Here is an 18,584-nt window from a genome sequence, read left to right on the forward strand (position 1 = left end):
CATCATCCCACCAGGACTTAGGAAGATGAGGATGCTTCAGCTTCGCTGCAGTTCCCTGGCCTCCAGAGCTGGATACGCAACTCAGATGATTCTTTGGCTCACTGTCCTGTGAAATGCATTTTATTTATAGGAAAGCATATGAAATGAAGCTTAAGGCAGCTCCAACAAGCTAAAACAAAGGATTTCTCTTTTTTTTTTTTGACACATGCACGTGGCTTTTGAATACATCCTGAAGATTTCACAGCCATACACACTTGCGCAAGAAGAAAACTATGCTGGCAGGAACCTGCTTAATTTATACAGAAAATGACTGATATACCGTTAATCACCACAACGTGCTGGAAGGACGCTCACTTACATAATCACAGGGCTACAATTAGCTAAAAAAAAAAAAAAAAAAAAAAAAGGAAAGAGAACCCCAGCCCAACGCCTGTGCAGGAAAATCAGCAGCAAAGCGCTTTGCTGCCGTCTTCAGTTGCTACGTGAAGGAACTGCACCGAGGGAAAAGCACCATTTCAGAGGGGTGTGACTACCAGAAAATGGTGGTCAAAAGGAACATGAATTTTCAAAGTGCTGCAATCATCTCCAATTCAAACTCAGTTCAACTGAAGGAAGAGAAGCAGCGATGCTACTTGCACAGCTAAGCTCTGGCCTGTACATCGTCCTCTAGCAGAGAAGTCTGAAAGCAAGTTGCAATAAACCCACAAGAAGAGCCACGTCCATTTTGTAACCTATAATTTTTAAATATAACATTTTATTGCTTAGATGGTTTGATACAGAACAACTTTTACTTTTTATTTTGAATTTGGAAGTACTGTACAACTGAATAAAAAGAGGAATAAAAGTACCAAAACAAATGTGTGATTCTCTGTTCATGTGGCATAAACCAGTCTTGTACACAATTCGTAGCAGCAGTTTAAGTTCCCTTTAGAAAAATATGAATTCTACACATTTATTACTGTTTCCTGCATGGGATGAAATCACTAGGATTAAACTTCCTTCGTGGAGAGAGAGAAGAGAGAAAGGAGACACACAGAGAGGAGAGAGAAGATGATGAATCATTCTGAAAATGGAATCAGACTGTCACATAGCCCCCAAAAGTTATTTCACAACAGCCTCAAACAAGGTTCTCTTTTTTTTTTTTTTCTTTTTCCTTTGTTTATTTTTTTTTTGCGCTTTCACAGTCAAGTGCTTAATGTAGTGATTGAATTATCTCAATGTTAAGTCCATTGCAACTCAGGCAAAAGAATTTCAGAAGATCCTTTTTTTTTGTTTTTTGTTTTTTGTAAAAGCCCTGAGAGAGGAAAAAAAAATAAAAAGATTCAAACAAAAAATCGTATAGAGACAAATTAGCTGAACATGCAAACTAAAGCCTAAGATTCACCCATAGTTTAAACACATTATAAATTTCACAGTTTAATATTGGGGGAGGAGGGGAAACAAAAAAAAAAAACCCCAACAACAGCAACGGTTCTCAGTCAAACTCAGCTAATAAAAATGTCAATAAAATGTGGCAAGACCTTATACTCTACTAGGATATAGATAAAGGCTAAATAAAGCTTTAAATCAATAGTGATTATTGCTAGCAGATGTCCCGGCAGGCTGCTGGGAATTAATTACTTGCTACATTGTTCTGCAGCATATAGTTTAGTAATGGCTTCTCCCCCACAGTATTGCGCAGTTTAGTGTGGAGAGTTGCAAAAAAAAAAATCAAAACAAAACAAAAACAAAAAAAAACAAATGACAAAAACCAAAAAATACCCAAAATAATAATAATAATTATTATTAAAATTATAATAGTAATAACAATTTAAGGGATGCATGAACTGGTTTTAATTAAGTAGAATGCACCTGGGTAGAGTTTCAAATGAATCACTGGTTGCGACTGATTTATCTGTTTCTGGAGTTAGCTTCGTTTCTGAACTGGTTCAAACATCCCTATTTTCAACAAAAACAACAACAACAAAAAAAAAAAACAAAGCCAAAAAAAAAAATCAAACACAAAAAAAATAGAAATCACATATACCTCAACCATTTTTTTCTTATTCTATTCGCAAGAATATTACTCGAGAACGTTTCTCTTCCTTTGAATTCTGGACAGTGAGATTTCAGTCTCCAGAAATTTTCGGAGAATTTTTAATATAGATATAGATATATATAGATATATATATATATATTATATAATATAGACTGGGTCCGAGGCCCACTTTCTCCATGTCTGGTGAGAGCAGGAAAAGCGATTCTGCAGGGGGAGGGAGGGGGGAGGGAGGGTCACAGTGCGGGCTGGGCTGGGGGCTGCAGTGGTGGAATAGCACAGTGAGGCTCCGGCAATGCTATTATGGCTCTGTCTGTCCCAGAGGTCATGACTGAAGGACAATTAACAAACAACAATAAGGACAACAACAACAAGAACAACAAAAAAACGCTGGGCACTCCTCAAAATGCACAGCTACAGTAGGATACATTTCGGTTAACCCCTTCAATATTGGTGGCTGGAGTGTCACCTGTTGCCGGCAACAGGAGCCATACGGAGGAATTCCGGCTGCCAGCATTAAAGGGGTTAAAGTATTGATATGAAATTTAGACACACACCTCAAGTCTTCAAGCATCAACCCCAAAATCTCAGGAAGAATTTTTTTTTTTTTAATTTATTTTATTTATTTTTAACATGTCTTATATCTGTAGTTTTATTACCAGTAGTATTTTCTTGCTCTAGAACACGACAGTAGCAAGATGACGGTAAGGCTCGCATTTCTCTCTTGCTTGCTTTCAACTGGAAGACGGAGTAACTTTGCTCTTTAAGGAACACACGCTGTCACCGATGTTGTTGCAACAAGATTAACCCAGGACTCGCAGGGCCTTTCTGGTGCACCCTGAGGGGCGTTTCCCCAGCCCCCTCGTCCTTGCGCGCTTCTCCCCCCAACACGCACGCACCCCACCACGAGTGAGATGTTCCCCTGTCCGGGTGTGACGATACCTCGCCGGCCTCCATTTGACTCTCCGGTCAGAGGAAGGGTTTCATTTAAAGTACAGTAGAAGAGCTGCAACATAAGAAGAGGAGCTGGTGAAAGCGTTAAGTCAAACACATTTCAAGAGGGGATCCAAGCTGCGGTATACATCTGCGTGGGCAAATATTGCCCATTGGTTTCTGCTGACTGCAGAGACAAGCGAACTGATGGATTTATAAAATAATAATAAAATAATAATAATAATAATATACTGAAGCAAATCAAACATATATAACAGCGGGTGCATAATTTCCATAGGTTACGTTGCTATGTAACTCTTCTCTGTATACACGCTCAGTCCACAACGGCCAGACAAACCCCCTAGGATTTAGGAGACCATTTCTAATGCTGAAAAGTGGAAGCAAGTGTGAGGTTGAAATTCGACGTGATTCCTGCTTTTGGCTTGAACCACTTTGAACACCTTCAACTGCCACGTTGTTCAGGCCTGGAACAGGCTTAATGCTCCACCATGTGGCAAATGCAAGAACATCTACTGAGAAAAAACAATAAGTCAACGTCTCGTCTGCGTTTCCTCTGACTATCTGATATGAAATTCACATAAATTTTCTTCCAGTTATTGGCTGTGGTATCCAAGGGCCTCCCACCCCACTGCCCCCATTTCCAGCTCAGAGAACAAACACAGCGACTATCACAGATATACAAGAACAAGCTCACGCACACCAATACAAAAGGTAACATTAATGCTTAAATGAAAAAGGTCCTCTCCAAATAATTCATTAAAATATTAAAAAAAAAAAAATCATTTTTGAAAAAAATCTATAATACCGAAAGATCTAATAAAGTAGTAAGGCACTCAAATCAGTATATACTGTAGTCTCTTGCATTATTATACTGAAAGGCATATGGCACCGCGTCCAGTCTGCCATACTCTCCCCGCAGCTGTAGGTCGCTCTTCCCAGACAAGACTCCAGCAACCCTGCCCTGCTGGCTTCAGTTCGCGTGCTGGGACGGGTCCCACCTCCCAGCAGGTCACTCGATCCCCAAGAGCTGAGGCGCGCTGTCTGCGGAGGCGAGGATGTGATTCATGGGAGACTTTTTGCTGTGCATCTCCAGCAAGTCTTGAATGAAACCTGAGGGCCTGTCGTGCTCGGAGCTACCCCGAGGCTCCTGGTCTCTCGCGGCCTGTTTCTGCGCGCCCTTGGCGGGCTCCGCCAGGCAGGCGCCGGCCCCTCGCCCGCTCGGCCTCTCCTCTCTGCAGGGCGACTCCTTGGCCGTGCTGGCCGGGGACTCTTTTCGGCTCCCCGCCGGGGCCGGATGGCTACCGACGCCCCCCGCGGAGTCGCACTCGTTTTCTGAGATGGGGTTGGTGCCGCTGTGGCTAGACTCATTTTCGCTGTCTTCTCCACACCTCGAGTGGGTCTCCTCCTTGTCGCTCTCCTTCCCATGGTTTCGGGCATTTTTGACTTTCTGGTGGATGCGCTGGTGACGAACCAGGCTGTGTTTCAGAGTGAAGGTCCGTTCACAGGTTTGACACTTGTACGGTCTCTCACCTAGAAGAGAATTAAAATACGAAGTCAGCCGTAAGGTCACAAACGTGCCTCCCTCTTGTTTCAAGCAGCTTTACGCCCTGGAAATTCAGTACCTCTAGCAAGCACAGATGTCACATTTTTTGCCTCTGTAATAAGCAAACTAGCTGATGGCATCAAAGCGGGACTACCGATAAATCCCTTGGGGCACAAATGAAAAACCAAAACTAAGTGCCTTGAGATTTCTGCAAGCTTGGTATGGCCCTGCACTACCGAGGGGGGAAGACCGTAAGCCCTAGGTGCCCATTAGATTCCTTCTAATTTAGCCAGCAACCTCTCTGGAAGAAGTTTGCAGTCGTCCTCTGGAGCTCAAAAGCCTTTGTGAAACCAGCCCATGACGGGGGCTCCCTGCTGCAGGTCAGCCCCTGACAGATGCAGAGAGACAGGACATGAGATGGAAGGATGAGGATGCTGCCCACCTAACTGTGGCCAACAGCACTTAAAATCTGAACCAAACAGCACATAAGAAAACACCTCCCTCTCTCTCAGGTGCTGACAGATGGGCAAGGATGAATGAAATGTGCAAGTTAATCACCAAAGTCGAAGAGAAGCTGTCAGGAACTACCCTGGCCACAACGGCACCTCCTCTTTCTGCGAAGCAGAAGACAGTATCACCACGGTTCAAAACGGACACAGAGCAGCTAAAGGACCTAGACTCGTCAGGCATTCGCGGGGCACAGGAGGTGCCTGTTAGAGGTGATCAAAATTTACTGACCAAGTGAAAAATGCCCGCCTTGGGATGTTATTTACAGAGCTGCTGGCGTTCCTCAGCCCACTGGTGCTTTAGGACAGGAGTGACATGTGAAAGCCCCTGATAAACCTCTTCACGCCCATTCCAGAAATGCTACTCAGAGGACAAAATTCTTCCTCTTATTTTGCAATCTTAACCTGCAGAGCAGCTGCAGGCATCCTCTGCTGTAACCAACAGGTAGTTTGCTCTGATCTCACAGCTGCTTTTTCCGCCTGAATACTTTCCTAGAGCATGAGCTCATCAGGAAACAAAACAACCACAGCTTCACAGACAAAATTCCCCCAAGTCCCAACCAGGCACAGTGCCCCACGGTGCTGTCTGCCCTGAAGAACTGACAGTCCCACCCTGAGCGCTTCATTCTCTGTTTCCTATTGCACCTATGAAAGATTTTTCGGTGCTGCAATTCCAGCAAGACACCATCTTCTGCCAGCGAGCATACAGAACAAGCCACTTGGGGCTCACTTCTCACTTCCAGTAACGCTTGGGATCATGAAAAGAAAACCAATTACAAACTTGAGGTGACTGGCTGAAATGTGCAAGTAGGTCCTGCTGTCCCTGGGAAGCCTGATGCTTCTTAAAAACATTTCTCTCTGGTACCCTGCTTGGGCATCTGCTACCAAGGGTGGGCACAGCTCTCTGGGAGCATTTTTGGCCAACGGCCTGTGCCCATCGGGCACTTGGCTGTGGCTGATGCGGTGCTGCGGCTCACCCTGTGCTCGGGCAGGCAGCTCTAGAGCACCCCACAACTACTTGCTGGGAGCAGCCTGCACTGGGAGAATGAAGCATTTCCAGTCCCACTGCCATTCAGTAGGCAGGCAGAGGTTTCTTGCACACTTCAGTGTGTCCCAAACGTTCCTTTTCTGAGTAAAGAAACTCCAAAACCTTACAGTTTATCTTTAAAAACCCCCACCCATTAAAACCACAGTATAAGCAATGTTACAACCTGACGGTATTTTGTCAATATAGCTAAACAAGTGGGAAGGAGAGAAGGAGGAGGAAAGTCAACCCACAGTATCGAGGCAAAATCCTCAGTCGAAATTGCACTGATCTAGTGGTGGGGATATGTGGTGTTTACATTTATGAAATCTGAAGAAAGCACTGTCCCAGGTTCCTATTCAAACATCTATCCTATGTTAAAACATCCTTCAGTGTCAAATAAGAAAGAGAAATGGGAAAAAAAAAATACCAACAAGGTCCACATAGCTCAGCATGCTATGAAAACATTTAAAACGTAGGGTATGGGAATCTCCATGGGCACACATCATTTAGGGGTAAAGCTATAAATACTTTAGGTATTTACACCTTCCCAAAGCTTCTGAATTAATATGAAAATAGGCACAAGAATGGGACCTGTTCCCTGTTTCACTTGTGGCTCAATGACAAAAGAAAACTGGTTGATTTTGCACTCGATAGGTCAATATTTAAGATTTAGAAGGGTAAAAAGTCTGGTCAAGGCACTAGTCTTCGGTGTAGTTTACTAAACATCACTGCCAGTGACAGCACAAATATTTTGTTAATCATAAAGATCTTGTCTTCATCAGAGAGCACCTTCAAAAGAAACAAAATGTCAAACTGCACCAGTTTTCCCACCTCAGAGCAGCTCGCTGACAGATAAAATGCATCATTAATAAGGATGCATTAATAAGGATGAATGATTAATTCACCTTTGAGCTGGTTCATGGCTTCATCTCATTTGCAAGGCACTGCTGCAAACGCTGTATCGCATAAAGCAATGCCACATATTTTAACTGCAGAGTTAAGCCATCCGACTGGCGTTTTACTACTTGTGTTCCACCTTCCCTGCCCAAGCCTGAATGAAGAGCAGGGTGCTCACTGTAACTTTGCCTTTCACTCAAGCAGCAGGTCACGCAGATCACCAGCACGTCACCCATACCAGGCATAGATAATCAGACAAAACCAGACTCTCAACTTTCACTCAGAGATGAAGTCTTATTGCACACTGCCAGGTTTTTCTACTGCTTGTCAAAATGCTGGGAAGAGGTTGGCCCACGTGCACATGACAAGGAGGGAGCCAGAAGGCGGGCAGAACAACTTACCCTCACCTCTAATCTCTGCAAGCAACCCCGGGGAAAAACAGTTTGGGAACTGAAGTGGTGACGATTCCCACTCCCTCGATAGGCTTCGTATGCAGCATGGGGAATTGGGGCAGAGAAGACACCTTGCAGATAGATACCTGTAGGACTAAAAGCAGCGTCTCCAACCTCAAGTGCTAACAGCAATCGTGCACCTACAGAGCAGATGCCTCAGTCTGGTGGCAGACCTGCTCGTAATCTGTTCTGCCCTCGAGCCTCCTCTTACCTGTATGAGACCGCATATGTCGCGTCAGATCTTGCAGAGACCAGAAACGCTTGTTGCACACAGTACAGACTTTCTTTCTTTTGTCTGCTTTTGCAGTACTATTAGCCCCATCAGTCTTTGGTTTTTTGTCATCACTGCTCTTCTCAGTGGACTTTCTCTCTGTGCCTTCCCCCTCAGAGATGCTTTCGCTCTCTTCATTCTCCTTTCCTGTTGCCTCACAGTCCACAGGAGACTCCACTACCTTCAAGTCCATCGGAGACTCTTCCTGCTCAAGACCAGAGTCCTGCATCGAGGGAGCTCCTGCATCATCCTGAATGCTTTTGCTTTCATCCTCACTGCTCCTTTCATCCTTTCTGTCCTCACGAGTGTGGGCCTTTTTGTGACGGCTAAGAGTGCCAGCAAACTTGAAGGTTTTGCCACAAATGTCACAGGCATGTTTCCTTTCAGTCTGAGAACTGCTGCCTGCACTCTGGTCACTCTCTGCCAGCTTGAAGTCCATTAATTTGCTGGCAAAATTGAGGTCAAGACTTTTGTTACTTACAGAATCTTCCTCAGGGCCCTCTTCATATCCATCCTCTTTTTCTTCGGCATCCTCTTCTGCCGGAGGGGAGTCAGCCTTTTGCTCCTCCTTGGGGCTACACTCACTCTCTGGTAGCTCTGTTATTTCCTCTGGATGTTCCTTCTCACAGGAGGTCAGGTCCAAGACTTCGTTTCCTGTAGCTAGAGTCTCCGCATCAGACTGGCTGTCTGCAAGGGAACAGAGAGAAACTTCCAGTGGGATGCTCGCTACTAATGCACAACTACCAGCGGCAAGGCTGCACACAGACCCACGAGTATTGCTTTTGATCAAGTGTCTCAACATCTGTTTCTCTTACCTGTGACCCAGGCCAGTAACTTACAGCTGAAAAGAGATCAAAACACCCCTGGACCCAAGTAACACGATGATTAAAAATCTGTAACAAAACGCTTTCTTTTCCAAAATACACTCACAGTCTTGGCAGTTTCTTAAAGTAATTTTAGATATGTTCAGTTTTACCAGACAACACAAAATGTTGAGACACCGAAGAAGAGTTGAGGTCACTACTATTACAAATACATTGTTCCAGAGACACGTGGATGTATTATTCTATAAAGTCATGTATGAAAAATGTGGACATAGATAGAAGTAATATACATCCATATATTAATCAAACTGATTTGTAAGTAGCAGGAAATGCTTTTCAAAGGGAATGTAAAGGCCTCATGCAACCAACTCATGCGATTAAAGGTTAGTGCAGACAATAATGCAGAGGTCGGTTAAGACAGCTGGGTGTGCATCATATAAGCAAAGGATGCAGAAGTTCATCCACATGTGGCTCTTTGACACACCACCTGGAACCAAAACATAAAGCCGAGATGCAGTAACAGGCAGCACCCTTCACTGGTTGAACAATTACTCCAACAAGAAGGCAAGAACCACCTAATATGTCCACCTTAATGACCTCCTCTGCTTCCTTAGCAGTTTGTAGCGTTAATGTTGTTGAAGATGAAACATGTGTCCAAAAAATTAAAACAGATAAGGTGCCTAAGCAGAACAAAGCTGTACCCCTCCCAAGTTCTATCCAAACAGTGTAAGTGTAAATAGGAAATCAGCCAGACTGGATGTGGAGGCCAAAGCTGATGATGATGCACAGCATGCAACTGCAGCCCCAGTGCCACTTTCCAGCAACTGTCCCAGGACGTGAATTTTGCACGTTGTGCTTTCAGAAAGTCGAAACTTTCCTTGTTTTAAGTCCTCCACCCCACCTCCTTCTTGTTGACAGCGTGCAGCCAAGGGAGCACACAACCTACCAGGCGTTTCAGCATTCATCTGCAAGCCCGAGAGATGCTGAGTGACTACAGGGATTTAGAAACTCTAGTAGAGCAGTTTATGTTCTCCACCTGACACAGTACAACATGTGCTTGTCTCCAAATTGCCTAGATTTCTTAATACAGGCTTTTTTCATAAGCAAGGAGTAATGACAGAAGATAAGAAGACAGTTCTCAGGCACTCAGTAGTTCAAACGTAGTCTTGCAACATGACTTGTACTGACCCCATCTCCTCACCCAAGTGATAATAAACAGCCATTAAACAAACGTCAAAGCTTAGCAGCATTTACAGTAATTGTGAACAATCACTTAATAGAGCATAATCCTCGATATGCTTTTTCTTGGGGGAGGTGGAAGGGGGAGAAGTGACCTGTCAAAAAAAATAATATCACCTTTTAATCAAAACAGATCCTTTTACATATACAGTGGATTACACAAAAGCTTTCTACAATGTTCGTTGATCATCTAATTATCTGCTCATTAAAACACGCAATCCAGCCATAATCTGTGTATAATGTTAGTGAATTTGAGGATGTGGGCATCCGAAAACAAAGGTTACCTACAAGTGTCCTATGAATCTCCATTTGAATTCTGTTTTTTGACTCATTAATTATCTCTTGGCTATATTAAGGCAAAAAAAAAAAAAAAAGCTACTATAAACAAAAAGAGGTCACTTCTACAAATCAAGCTGAAATGCCAATGCATAGTAATTGAGGGAGCACTGCTCCATAACCCAGAGAAAAGGGAGCCAAGCACATATGATGATCACTTACACAGCCTCCTCATCTCTCAATCCTATTCAAATCATGTATGTTTTTCCAATTTTCCCCCAATTTTCCCTAACTTTTTCTTCTTCTGCTTCCAGAACATTCAAAAATATATGATTTTTCTTACAGTATACTCATCCTTCAGCGAATCGTACCCGAACTCTACCTCCTTTCTTCCTCTCCTCTGTGCCCAGGCTCCCCTCCCAGTTGTTACTCTCTTCACGTGTGGCTGGCCCACAGTTACATTTCCCTGTGCACGAGAGAGACACTCCAAGGGATAGATGGTCCGCAGGCAAGTGACGCTGCCTTACTAGCACAGGCAAACAGACGAGGTCGGCATCAAGAAAAACAAACATGAAGTTTAAACAACATGCCTTCACGAAGGGCAAAGACCGCTTCAGACCCCGGGAGCACGGACGGACACGGAGCAGGGCTTTCTCTCCCGAAGCCGGCCTGCCACCCCTGCATGAACACATTCACAGCGCCGGCAGGGCCGCAGCCGGGAACATGCTGACAGTACGTGCTCAGGTGAGCGCTCTTCCTTCTTACCTGCACAAACCAGACCTGCTGTTTTCCTTGTCAAGAAGGAGTTCCACAGCTGCCTTATGAAACTTCATGCATATCGTAAAGCCGCAGCTCCCAACTAGTCGAACCGCTCTGCGGTTACCCCCAACCTGCGTGGTTGGTTTCGCAGCTGGTGAAAAAGCGAGCTGCTTTGCACAAATCCCGGCTGTTTGGGGGTGGGAATCAGCCCTGCTCTGCTGCGGCCAAACTGGAACGGCAGCAGGAGACCTGCGAAGGTGTGTGGGAAACGACAACGGTCGTGAAGAGAGCCGTGTCAGGTCCAGGGTGCAAGGGACGGCTGCCAGGGTACCCTCACAGCGGCAGCCGCTCCATCCACTCCAGCAGAGGTTAGGCTTGGCCTACACGACTGGTTTTTTCCCCACTCACATGCCTATCTGCAGCAACAGAAACCTTGCTGGCCATACAACTCCAGCAGGCTTGTATCATATACAAGGAGGAAGATTTTGACTGAGCCTTCAGATCTGAGCAAACATCCCTCTAACGAGGCCAAGCTCCTCAGATGGGTAATTCCCGTTTCCAGAGTTTTGCTGATGTACGGTGCAGAGCAGTCACTTGCATCCAGGAGGTGAGGAAAGCAGGATGCGTGGGAAAAGCCTGCCATTTCTTTCACCCCTTTCCCATCTTTCACTTCTTAAGGTTGTAAAATGCCTTCCAGTCCATTTGTTATCCCACAGATATTTACACTCGCGGAGTCAAGAGGACAAGAGTGGAGGGGTCTGCTTGCCAAGGCTCCCACCCACCGCCACTTCTTCAGCAGCTCTGGGAGCAGAATACATTATACCTTGTCATGGACAACCTGAGTTTGTGTCACTCCTCCAAAGTGAAAATAAGAAGGTGACACTATCTGATGATGTCAATTCTGACACCAGCGTCAAAGAACACGGGCAAGGTAAAGGAGAAAGAGATGAGCAGGGAGGTAAGGACGTATGGAGGAAGGCGACACGAAGCAACCACCGGTAGCTCAGCTGCTGCCTCATCAGCTCCTGGGAAAAAATGAACTTCTCAGGAGATATATTCATAAGCAAAACCTCAAGGACTCCATCTGAGAATCCAAAAACTTTTCCGCTTGCATGAAAGAAACCACTATATAGTTGTAGCCAAAATCATTTTTCCTTCAAACTGTGGAAAGAAAAGACTGTTTTGCCGAAGTCTGTTTGTAATTCAAGTTGCAGTTTTCAGTCAGCCCAGTCAGAAGAGTCCACTTAATCTTTTATAGGTGGCAAGAAAGAAAGAGAAAGAGGAGTAAACTGCTTTCCTGCATACACAAGCCAAATTACCAAGAGAGACACCAAAAAGCTTCAGATAAAAGAGCAGATACAGATCAAGGTGGGAAGGTTTCTGGTTGGGTTCTGTTTTCCCATGGCTTTCTTTTTTCCTGGAACTAAGGTGGAATAGAGACTGAAGCCTTGAATGCCAAGGAGTTATTAGATAAAACAGGGTGTTGCAATGGAAACTATTTTGTGACTAAAGCAAGTGTTTATTGCCAAACATTCCTGACAACCTGAGAGGAGTGTTAGAAAAACCATCACGTAAATAATGTTCAAAACTGGAGCAGAGCGAGCACTGGAAATGGATGTTGAACAAGCAGTTGGCATTATCAGTCAGATGAGCCGATGATTTACTCTTTTCCCTACATTAACTGAAATAACCCCAGCTAGTCTTATATTTTACAACAGCTGCAGCCACCACTAGGTGGTAGCAGTCCAGTAACTTTGGAACTTTTTGGACCCCGTCACACAATGCTGCTTCTACTTCCACCCACCAACTGGAGAACATCCTTCCAACCTGCAGAGCCAACTTGCAAAATTTTCAGGGTTATCTTCGTCCATTTTTATTGTAAATACTCTAAACACTACAATTTAGCCACCTTCATTACATCACATGCACACATACAAGTTAAATGTTTAATCAGCCCACTGAGGGAGCTTCAGTCATAACTGCATGCCTTTTGAAATTATATTTGAGATAGGAAAGGGCTATTTACAGTAAATGGAACTGAATACACCTGGGGAGAAAACCAATTCAGGAAAAAACCCACTTTTTGCTTTTGACACAAGGTATGATACCCCAGTACTTTCAAGAGAGAAGCTGAAGCCACTGACACAAAGAAAAATGTGCAGGACTAGCTCTGACAGCAGCTACCAAGTGGAAATCTGAATTGAAGGGTCAGGGGTGGGAAACCCCAGACTTTCAGCTTATGGTGAATTCCACAGTTTAGCAGAAAAGCAGTTTGATGTAGAGCTGGCAATACAATCAGCAAGTTACACACCACCTCCTCAGTATCTTCCAAACAACAACTTTAGCACGGAGGCCAACCCCCAGCAGCAAGCAACTCAATTTACCCTGAGCTGTGGCTCTGGAGCAGCTGTTAAACTTTGCCTGACACTGAAAATGCAGTTTCAAGCCCTCTGGCCTCTAGGAAATACCCACAAATGTAGTTCAGAGGTACAAGCAGCTAGAACAGTTTGGAAAAACAAAAAGTCCCCCACTATACCCAGGGCTCACATGATTTCTGGAGGGATCACAGAGTGGCGGATATCTAGAGCAAAGATGAATTCTGCTAAATGCTAATTGGAAAATTCACTGTCGAGTATACTTACTTTGTCAATATTTGCCTAGTTAGCACAGAGCAGTTGTATTTGACCTGCTCACATTAGGAGCAAGCCCCTTGAAGAAAGGGATCTTTCCTTAGCAAAGTCTCTTTCAGTATTACGTAAGAGATAATCCCTTACCCCATTCCCATCCCACATCTCTCCTCCGTCAACTGTATTTTGTTGCAAGGAAGGAGCATTCAGAAAGCCCTAAGCAGACATAGGCAGGGCTGCTTTGACATGATGGAAGTGGGTGATTGATTAAGTTGCTCCACAATTGCACTGTACGCCTCCCCGCTGGTACAGGTCTGCCCCGGTCTGACTGCTGCGAGCCGGGAGAGATTCGACCATTCCCTTCCTCTCCCTGCTGCAAGGACATGCACAAGCCCCATCACTCACACAGTCTCCTCGCCTCTGAATCCTATTCAAAACCACCATCCTGTTTTTGTTTTGGTTTAAAACAAGACCAAAAGAAACCCTCTATAAACTTGTTCCCAGTGACACTCTATTGAATTGCACTTCCTGCCTTACACCTCAATTTAAAGCTTTGCTTCGTTTATGGCTGACCAAACACCATCCAAGCGTCTCCCTTCATTCCCTTTCCTTCTGGCATACAGTGAAATCTGGATGATTACTCACTTCCAAGTACAGCCCTCGCATGGGCTCTGCATGTGAGCCCCAAGCACGCTACTCATCCACCTTTTAAAACCAGCACGAAAAGCGAAATGACCCCATTTTGAACTAAGCCACAGTTTCAAATTGTTAATTTACTTCTACTGATTTTGAAATCCGTTTTTCTTGGACAATGGAGGGAGACCACAAGTCCAAAGCTGTTGAATGATTTTGGACCATGATTAAACACCGCTTGGCGAAGCCAGTTATAAACACTGAGCTCTGCTATAAAGCGCACGCGGTAACTATGAGAGTATAGGATCCGGGCTCCTTCCTTGCTGTCTAAAGCTGCTATTTGAAGACACAAAGCATCTGACAGCAAAGCCAATTTCAACAGCATCTATCCCCAGCGCCTCCCAGGAGATGCTGCCAACTCCACACCTCAGCTGCATCAATGTGCTCTTTTAGGGCCATACCGCCAGCCAGATCCGGGAACTGATCTCACGACTGCCGGTCCCTCCCCTTGCCCTTTTCATTTTTTTGGGCAGCTGGGTCAGCTACAGCTGTGGGGAAGAACAGCTGGGAACAGGTCGAGCCAGTACGGTCAAGAAGTGCTTTGTGTTATCCAACCGTGGCCCAAGGCTCTGTCTGGCAGTGGCAGGTCGAACCACTCTGACCAGCCCAGCACCGCTGCTAAGAACACTGATGTTCCACCCAAGTCCTACGAGCGACTTCAGAAACGCTTGCCTCCTCACCCCACCGACCAGCTGAGCCGTGTTGGCATCCCTCTGACTATGAAGAAAGTTTTCAACAGACCCAAGCAGGACGTTTTAGTTTCATTCTGCCCCGAAGAGCATCAGAAGTGAGCACTTTCAGAGCCCTTTCTGCAGACTTTTGTTCTGCGAAGGGATCGTGTTATAACATGAGTCTTCCTCTCTCACGCTGCAGCCATCTGTTGTCTGCGTAGGGAGGACGAGCCCACGTGACACCCCACATTCGGTGCTACAGCCCTGTGAAGTTACAGCCTGTTAACATGGTAACAAGGCAACTTAGTCTCTTCATGATAGGCAAGATCAAATCACGTTGTAACATGTCCCCAGCATGGCAGATTTTAATGCCAGACTAGCACTGAGACCTGTATTACTACATTTGAATCACTGCAAGGAAACCTGCCATATTAAAAGAAGAAGAATGGATGAGAGGCTGGGAAGAGAGCAGACTTTCCCAAACAAACTAGAGCTTGGAAATATAAGAGGAAAATCCTGTGTACCCTTTTGTGCAAGACCTGATCAGCAGCTACTCTGAGGTTGAGAGTAACAACTCCTTTGTAATTTTAACTACCCTGATGCACGGAGCCAACTTCTTGCTGCTTTTCGGTTTGCTGCTTCAACAACTCTCCCGTGAAACCGAGTCAAAGTGACACAAAGTGACCCTGTCTCTCCTGGAGATGTGAACACCTCGCAGCAACAGCTCCCCTGCTGCAAACACTTTTCAGGCAAGGGACACGTACCACATTCTGCTGAGCTTCCTTCTCGCACCCATCCCTTTTGGTCAGCAGAGAAAAACCCTGAGTGACTGCGCTCGCTCACGGCAGCTTGTCCTTTCTGACCAAATGCCACTCGCCTGCCTACAACAAAGCCTTGTGTGATCTGACAACCTCCTCTGCTGCTCACCTCTCAAAACAGAGGGGGCAATACGATGGCAGGTGAGCTTCAATGCAGATGAATGTAAGGTAAAACACCTCTGGAAAAAAAAATTCAGAACACGCCTGTATGATGCCGAATGCGGTTGTGGCAGGTACATTCAGGCAGGAGGTCTCGGAGCCGTTGATGACAGCTCCCCAGGAGCACTGGCTTGGCCTGCAGCAGCAGCCAAACTAAGGCCCAGGAACACTGGGTAGCACGAGCAAGGGTATTGAGAGCAGGATCAAGGCTTCGCTGCTGCATGAAGGACCGGTGTGCCCATGTTTGGGGTGGTGTGTGCACTTCTGGTCTCCGCGCCACGGGAAGGCAACAGTCACTTTGCAGATGGCACACAGCAAGCCCGATCTAAGTGATGGGGCAGCTGCCCTGCGAGGAAACACCAGAAAAGCTCAGGCTTCTCATTTTGAAGGAGAGAAGGGGGTGTTATGATTGAGGTTTACAAATCATGAAGGCAGCTGAGAGGGTGCACACAGAGCTGCGATTCCTCAAATCCTTCAATACTGGAACTAACGGGGGCCTCTCTGAAATTAGTAGGGGACCAGCTGAAAACAGATTAAAAAGTAGTTCCTTACGCAGCAGGTAGTGAACTTCTGGAGCTTGTCACCAGATGAGGCAGACAGCATCAGTGGGTTCAGAAAGCAGTTAAGAGAGACTTGTAGACAGCAGGTCCATAAACAGGTAGTAAAGGGAGCAGGCAGGGATGCGCCCTCTAACACACAACCCTAATGCAGCAGTTGTGGATGCTGACAGAGCATTAAGAGGAACAGACCGCAGGAAGTGGCCGGGCCCACGTGCTCACCCTAAATAGCACATCCTACCGCTACCATCGGAGACGGGAGTACTTGGCTGCATGTGCCACGGCCCTAACGCGGCACGGTGCTTCTCACGTCCGTACGCTGCGCTTGGCTGCAGCGTTCAGTCCCAACAAACACAACTTGGGCTTGCTATTCTGAGCAGCCAGGAAAAACCGCCTGTGCCACCGTGAGATCCAGGGTGGGGGATAAGCACATTTCTCCTCAGGTAGCAGCTGGCAACTTCAGGTCTGTGCAAATTCTGTCACATTTGGTAGAAAAGGCATTGACACATTTTGACAGGGGAAGGGCTTCGGCCTGACACAAGAAAAAAGTATGACTATCTGTCATTCTAATGTAGAGTAAGAAACTTCTTTGTTTTTTTTCCTCTTTGCCCTTTACTGCTTGGTGACCAACTACAATAACCTGACTGCAAGCTCCTCAACAGCAGGCTCTCTCCTGAGATGTCTATCACCCATGTGAGTTTGACACAACTTCCATCAAAGCTTCAGTGGAATCAAGCACCATATGTTGAATAAGCAATCAATTATGTCCCCAGAGGAGAAAGTTTTTCATGTCTGTAATTCATTTAAATGACTAGAACAAGAGAAGGGACTGAGCACGGCAAGAGTTGAAAGAAAAGCCAGGATCATGCAGTGCAATAAAAAAAAAGCAGTCCTGCAAGACATCTTTGTGATGAAGAAAGAGACTGTGAGGAGAGTTACTTGTAAATCACAGAATACCAGGTCCAACCTTTCTTGGCAAAAGCACGGTCTAGTCAAGATGATCCAGCACGCTGCCCAGCTGAATCTGAGAAGTGTCCTATATCGAGGAATCCACCGTTTCCCTGGGGAGATTATACCAACGGCTGATTGTTCTCATTGTGAAAAATTTTCCTCTAGCATCCAATCAGAATCTCCCCAGGAGTAACTCGTGCCCATTACCCTTGTCTTTTCCATGTGACTCCTTGTAAAAAGGGAGTCTTGATCTTCTTTGTACCCACCCTTTAAATACTGAAACATGGTGATAAAGTCTCCCCTAAGCCTTCTCTTCTCAAGGCTGAACAGAGCCAGTTCTCTCAGCCTTTCCTCACGTGGCAGCTTCCCCGTCCTTTGATCATCTTTCTGGTCTTTCTCTGGACCCTCTCCAGCCTGTCCAGTTTTTTTGCACAGCGGGGACCAAAACTGAACACAGGATTCCAGGTGTGGCCTGACAAGCGCTGAGTAGAGTGGGATAATGAGTTCTTTGCCTCTGCTGGTGATGCTCTTGTTGATGCGACCCAGCATCCTCTTGGCTTTCTTCGCTGCAGCAGCACACTGTTCACTGGTATTGAGCTTCTTCACCAGGCCCACCAGGTCCCTTTTCACAGAGCTGCTCCCCAGCCAGTAGATCTCAGCCTGTGCTGCACTCCTGGATTATGTTCTCCCAGGTGCAAGACCTCACACTTGTCCTTGTTGAGCTTTGTAAGGTTCTTGTGAGCCCACTCTTCCAGCCTATCCAGGTCTTCCTGCACGGTGGCTCTCCCTTCCACAGTGTCCACTTCCCTACTCAGTTTGGTATCATCAGCAGATTTCATCAGGGTACACCTGAGCCCATCATCCAGATCACTTATGAAGATATTAAACAGTGTTGGGCCCAATATCAATCCCTGGAGGACCCCACTTGTGACAGGTTGCCAGTTCGAAAAGGAGCTATTTCCCACCACCCTCTGGGTGCTGCCTGTCTGCCAGTTCCCACCCACCTCAGGGACCAGTTGTCTAGACCGTAACACACCAGTTCCTCTAGGGGGAAAGGAGATCAGCTCTCCTTTTACGCTTCAGGAGTAAAATGAGATCAGCTCTTGTCACACCTCCCCTTGCCCCCTGCCCCCCCAGCCAGCAGCCTCTTTGATACAACACTGTGGGTATGTTTCTCACTTTAATCTTCCACAAGATGGTTCTGTTCCAATTAACATCTCAACCCATATAAGGGATTCCCTGCATCTTGCAGACATCTCAGGTGCTGCTTCCTTCTCTTAATTTTCTTCCTGTATCAACACAACTTTTTAGAAGCATTAAGGCAA

The 18,584-nt window shown here is 45.8% G+C and overlaps 1 protein-coding gene across 2 annotated transcripts in view; it reads right to left on the minus strand.

Annotated features, from left to right (window-relative positions):
• Positions 1-1,132: 1,132 nt before the first annotated feature.
• Positions 1,133-18,584, minus strand: part of RREB1 (ras responsive element binding protein 1) — a 126,283-nt gene continuing 108,831 nt past the window's right edge. Inside the window, exons 10-11 of one of the 2 annotated variants that reach the window (XM_032991900.2) lie at positions 7,626-8,372; positions 1,133-4,519 (exon numbers count right to left, since the gene is read on the minus strand). In XM_032991900.2, coding sequence (XP_032847791.2) covers positions 3,999-4,519; positions 7,626-8,372 — 1,268 coding nt within the window. In that variant the 3' untranslated portion in view covers positions 1,133-3,998. The remainder of the gene's footprint in view (positions 4,520-7,625; positions 8,373-18,584) is intronic. The other variant, XM_032991901.2, reaches the window with a different exon arrangement.

The sequence above is a fragment of the Tyto alba genome, unplaced genomic scaffold (genome assembly GCF_018691265.1).
Source record: "Tyto alba isolate M040663 unplaced genomic scaffold, T.alba_DEE_v4.0 Super-Scaffold_48, whole genome shotgun sequence".
Lineage (NCBI taxonomy): Eukaryota > Metazoa > Chordata > Aves > Strigiformes > Tytonidae > Tyto > Tyto alba.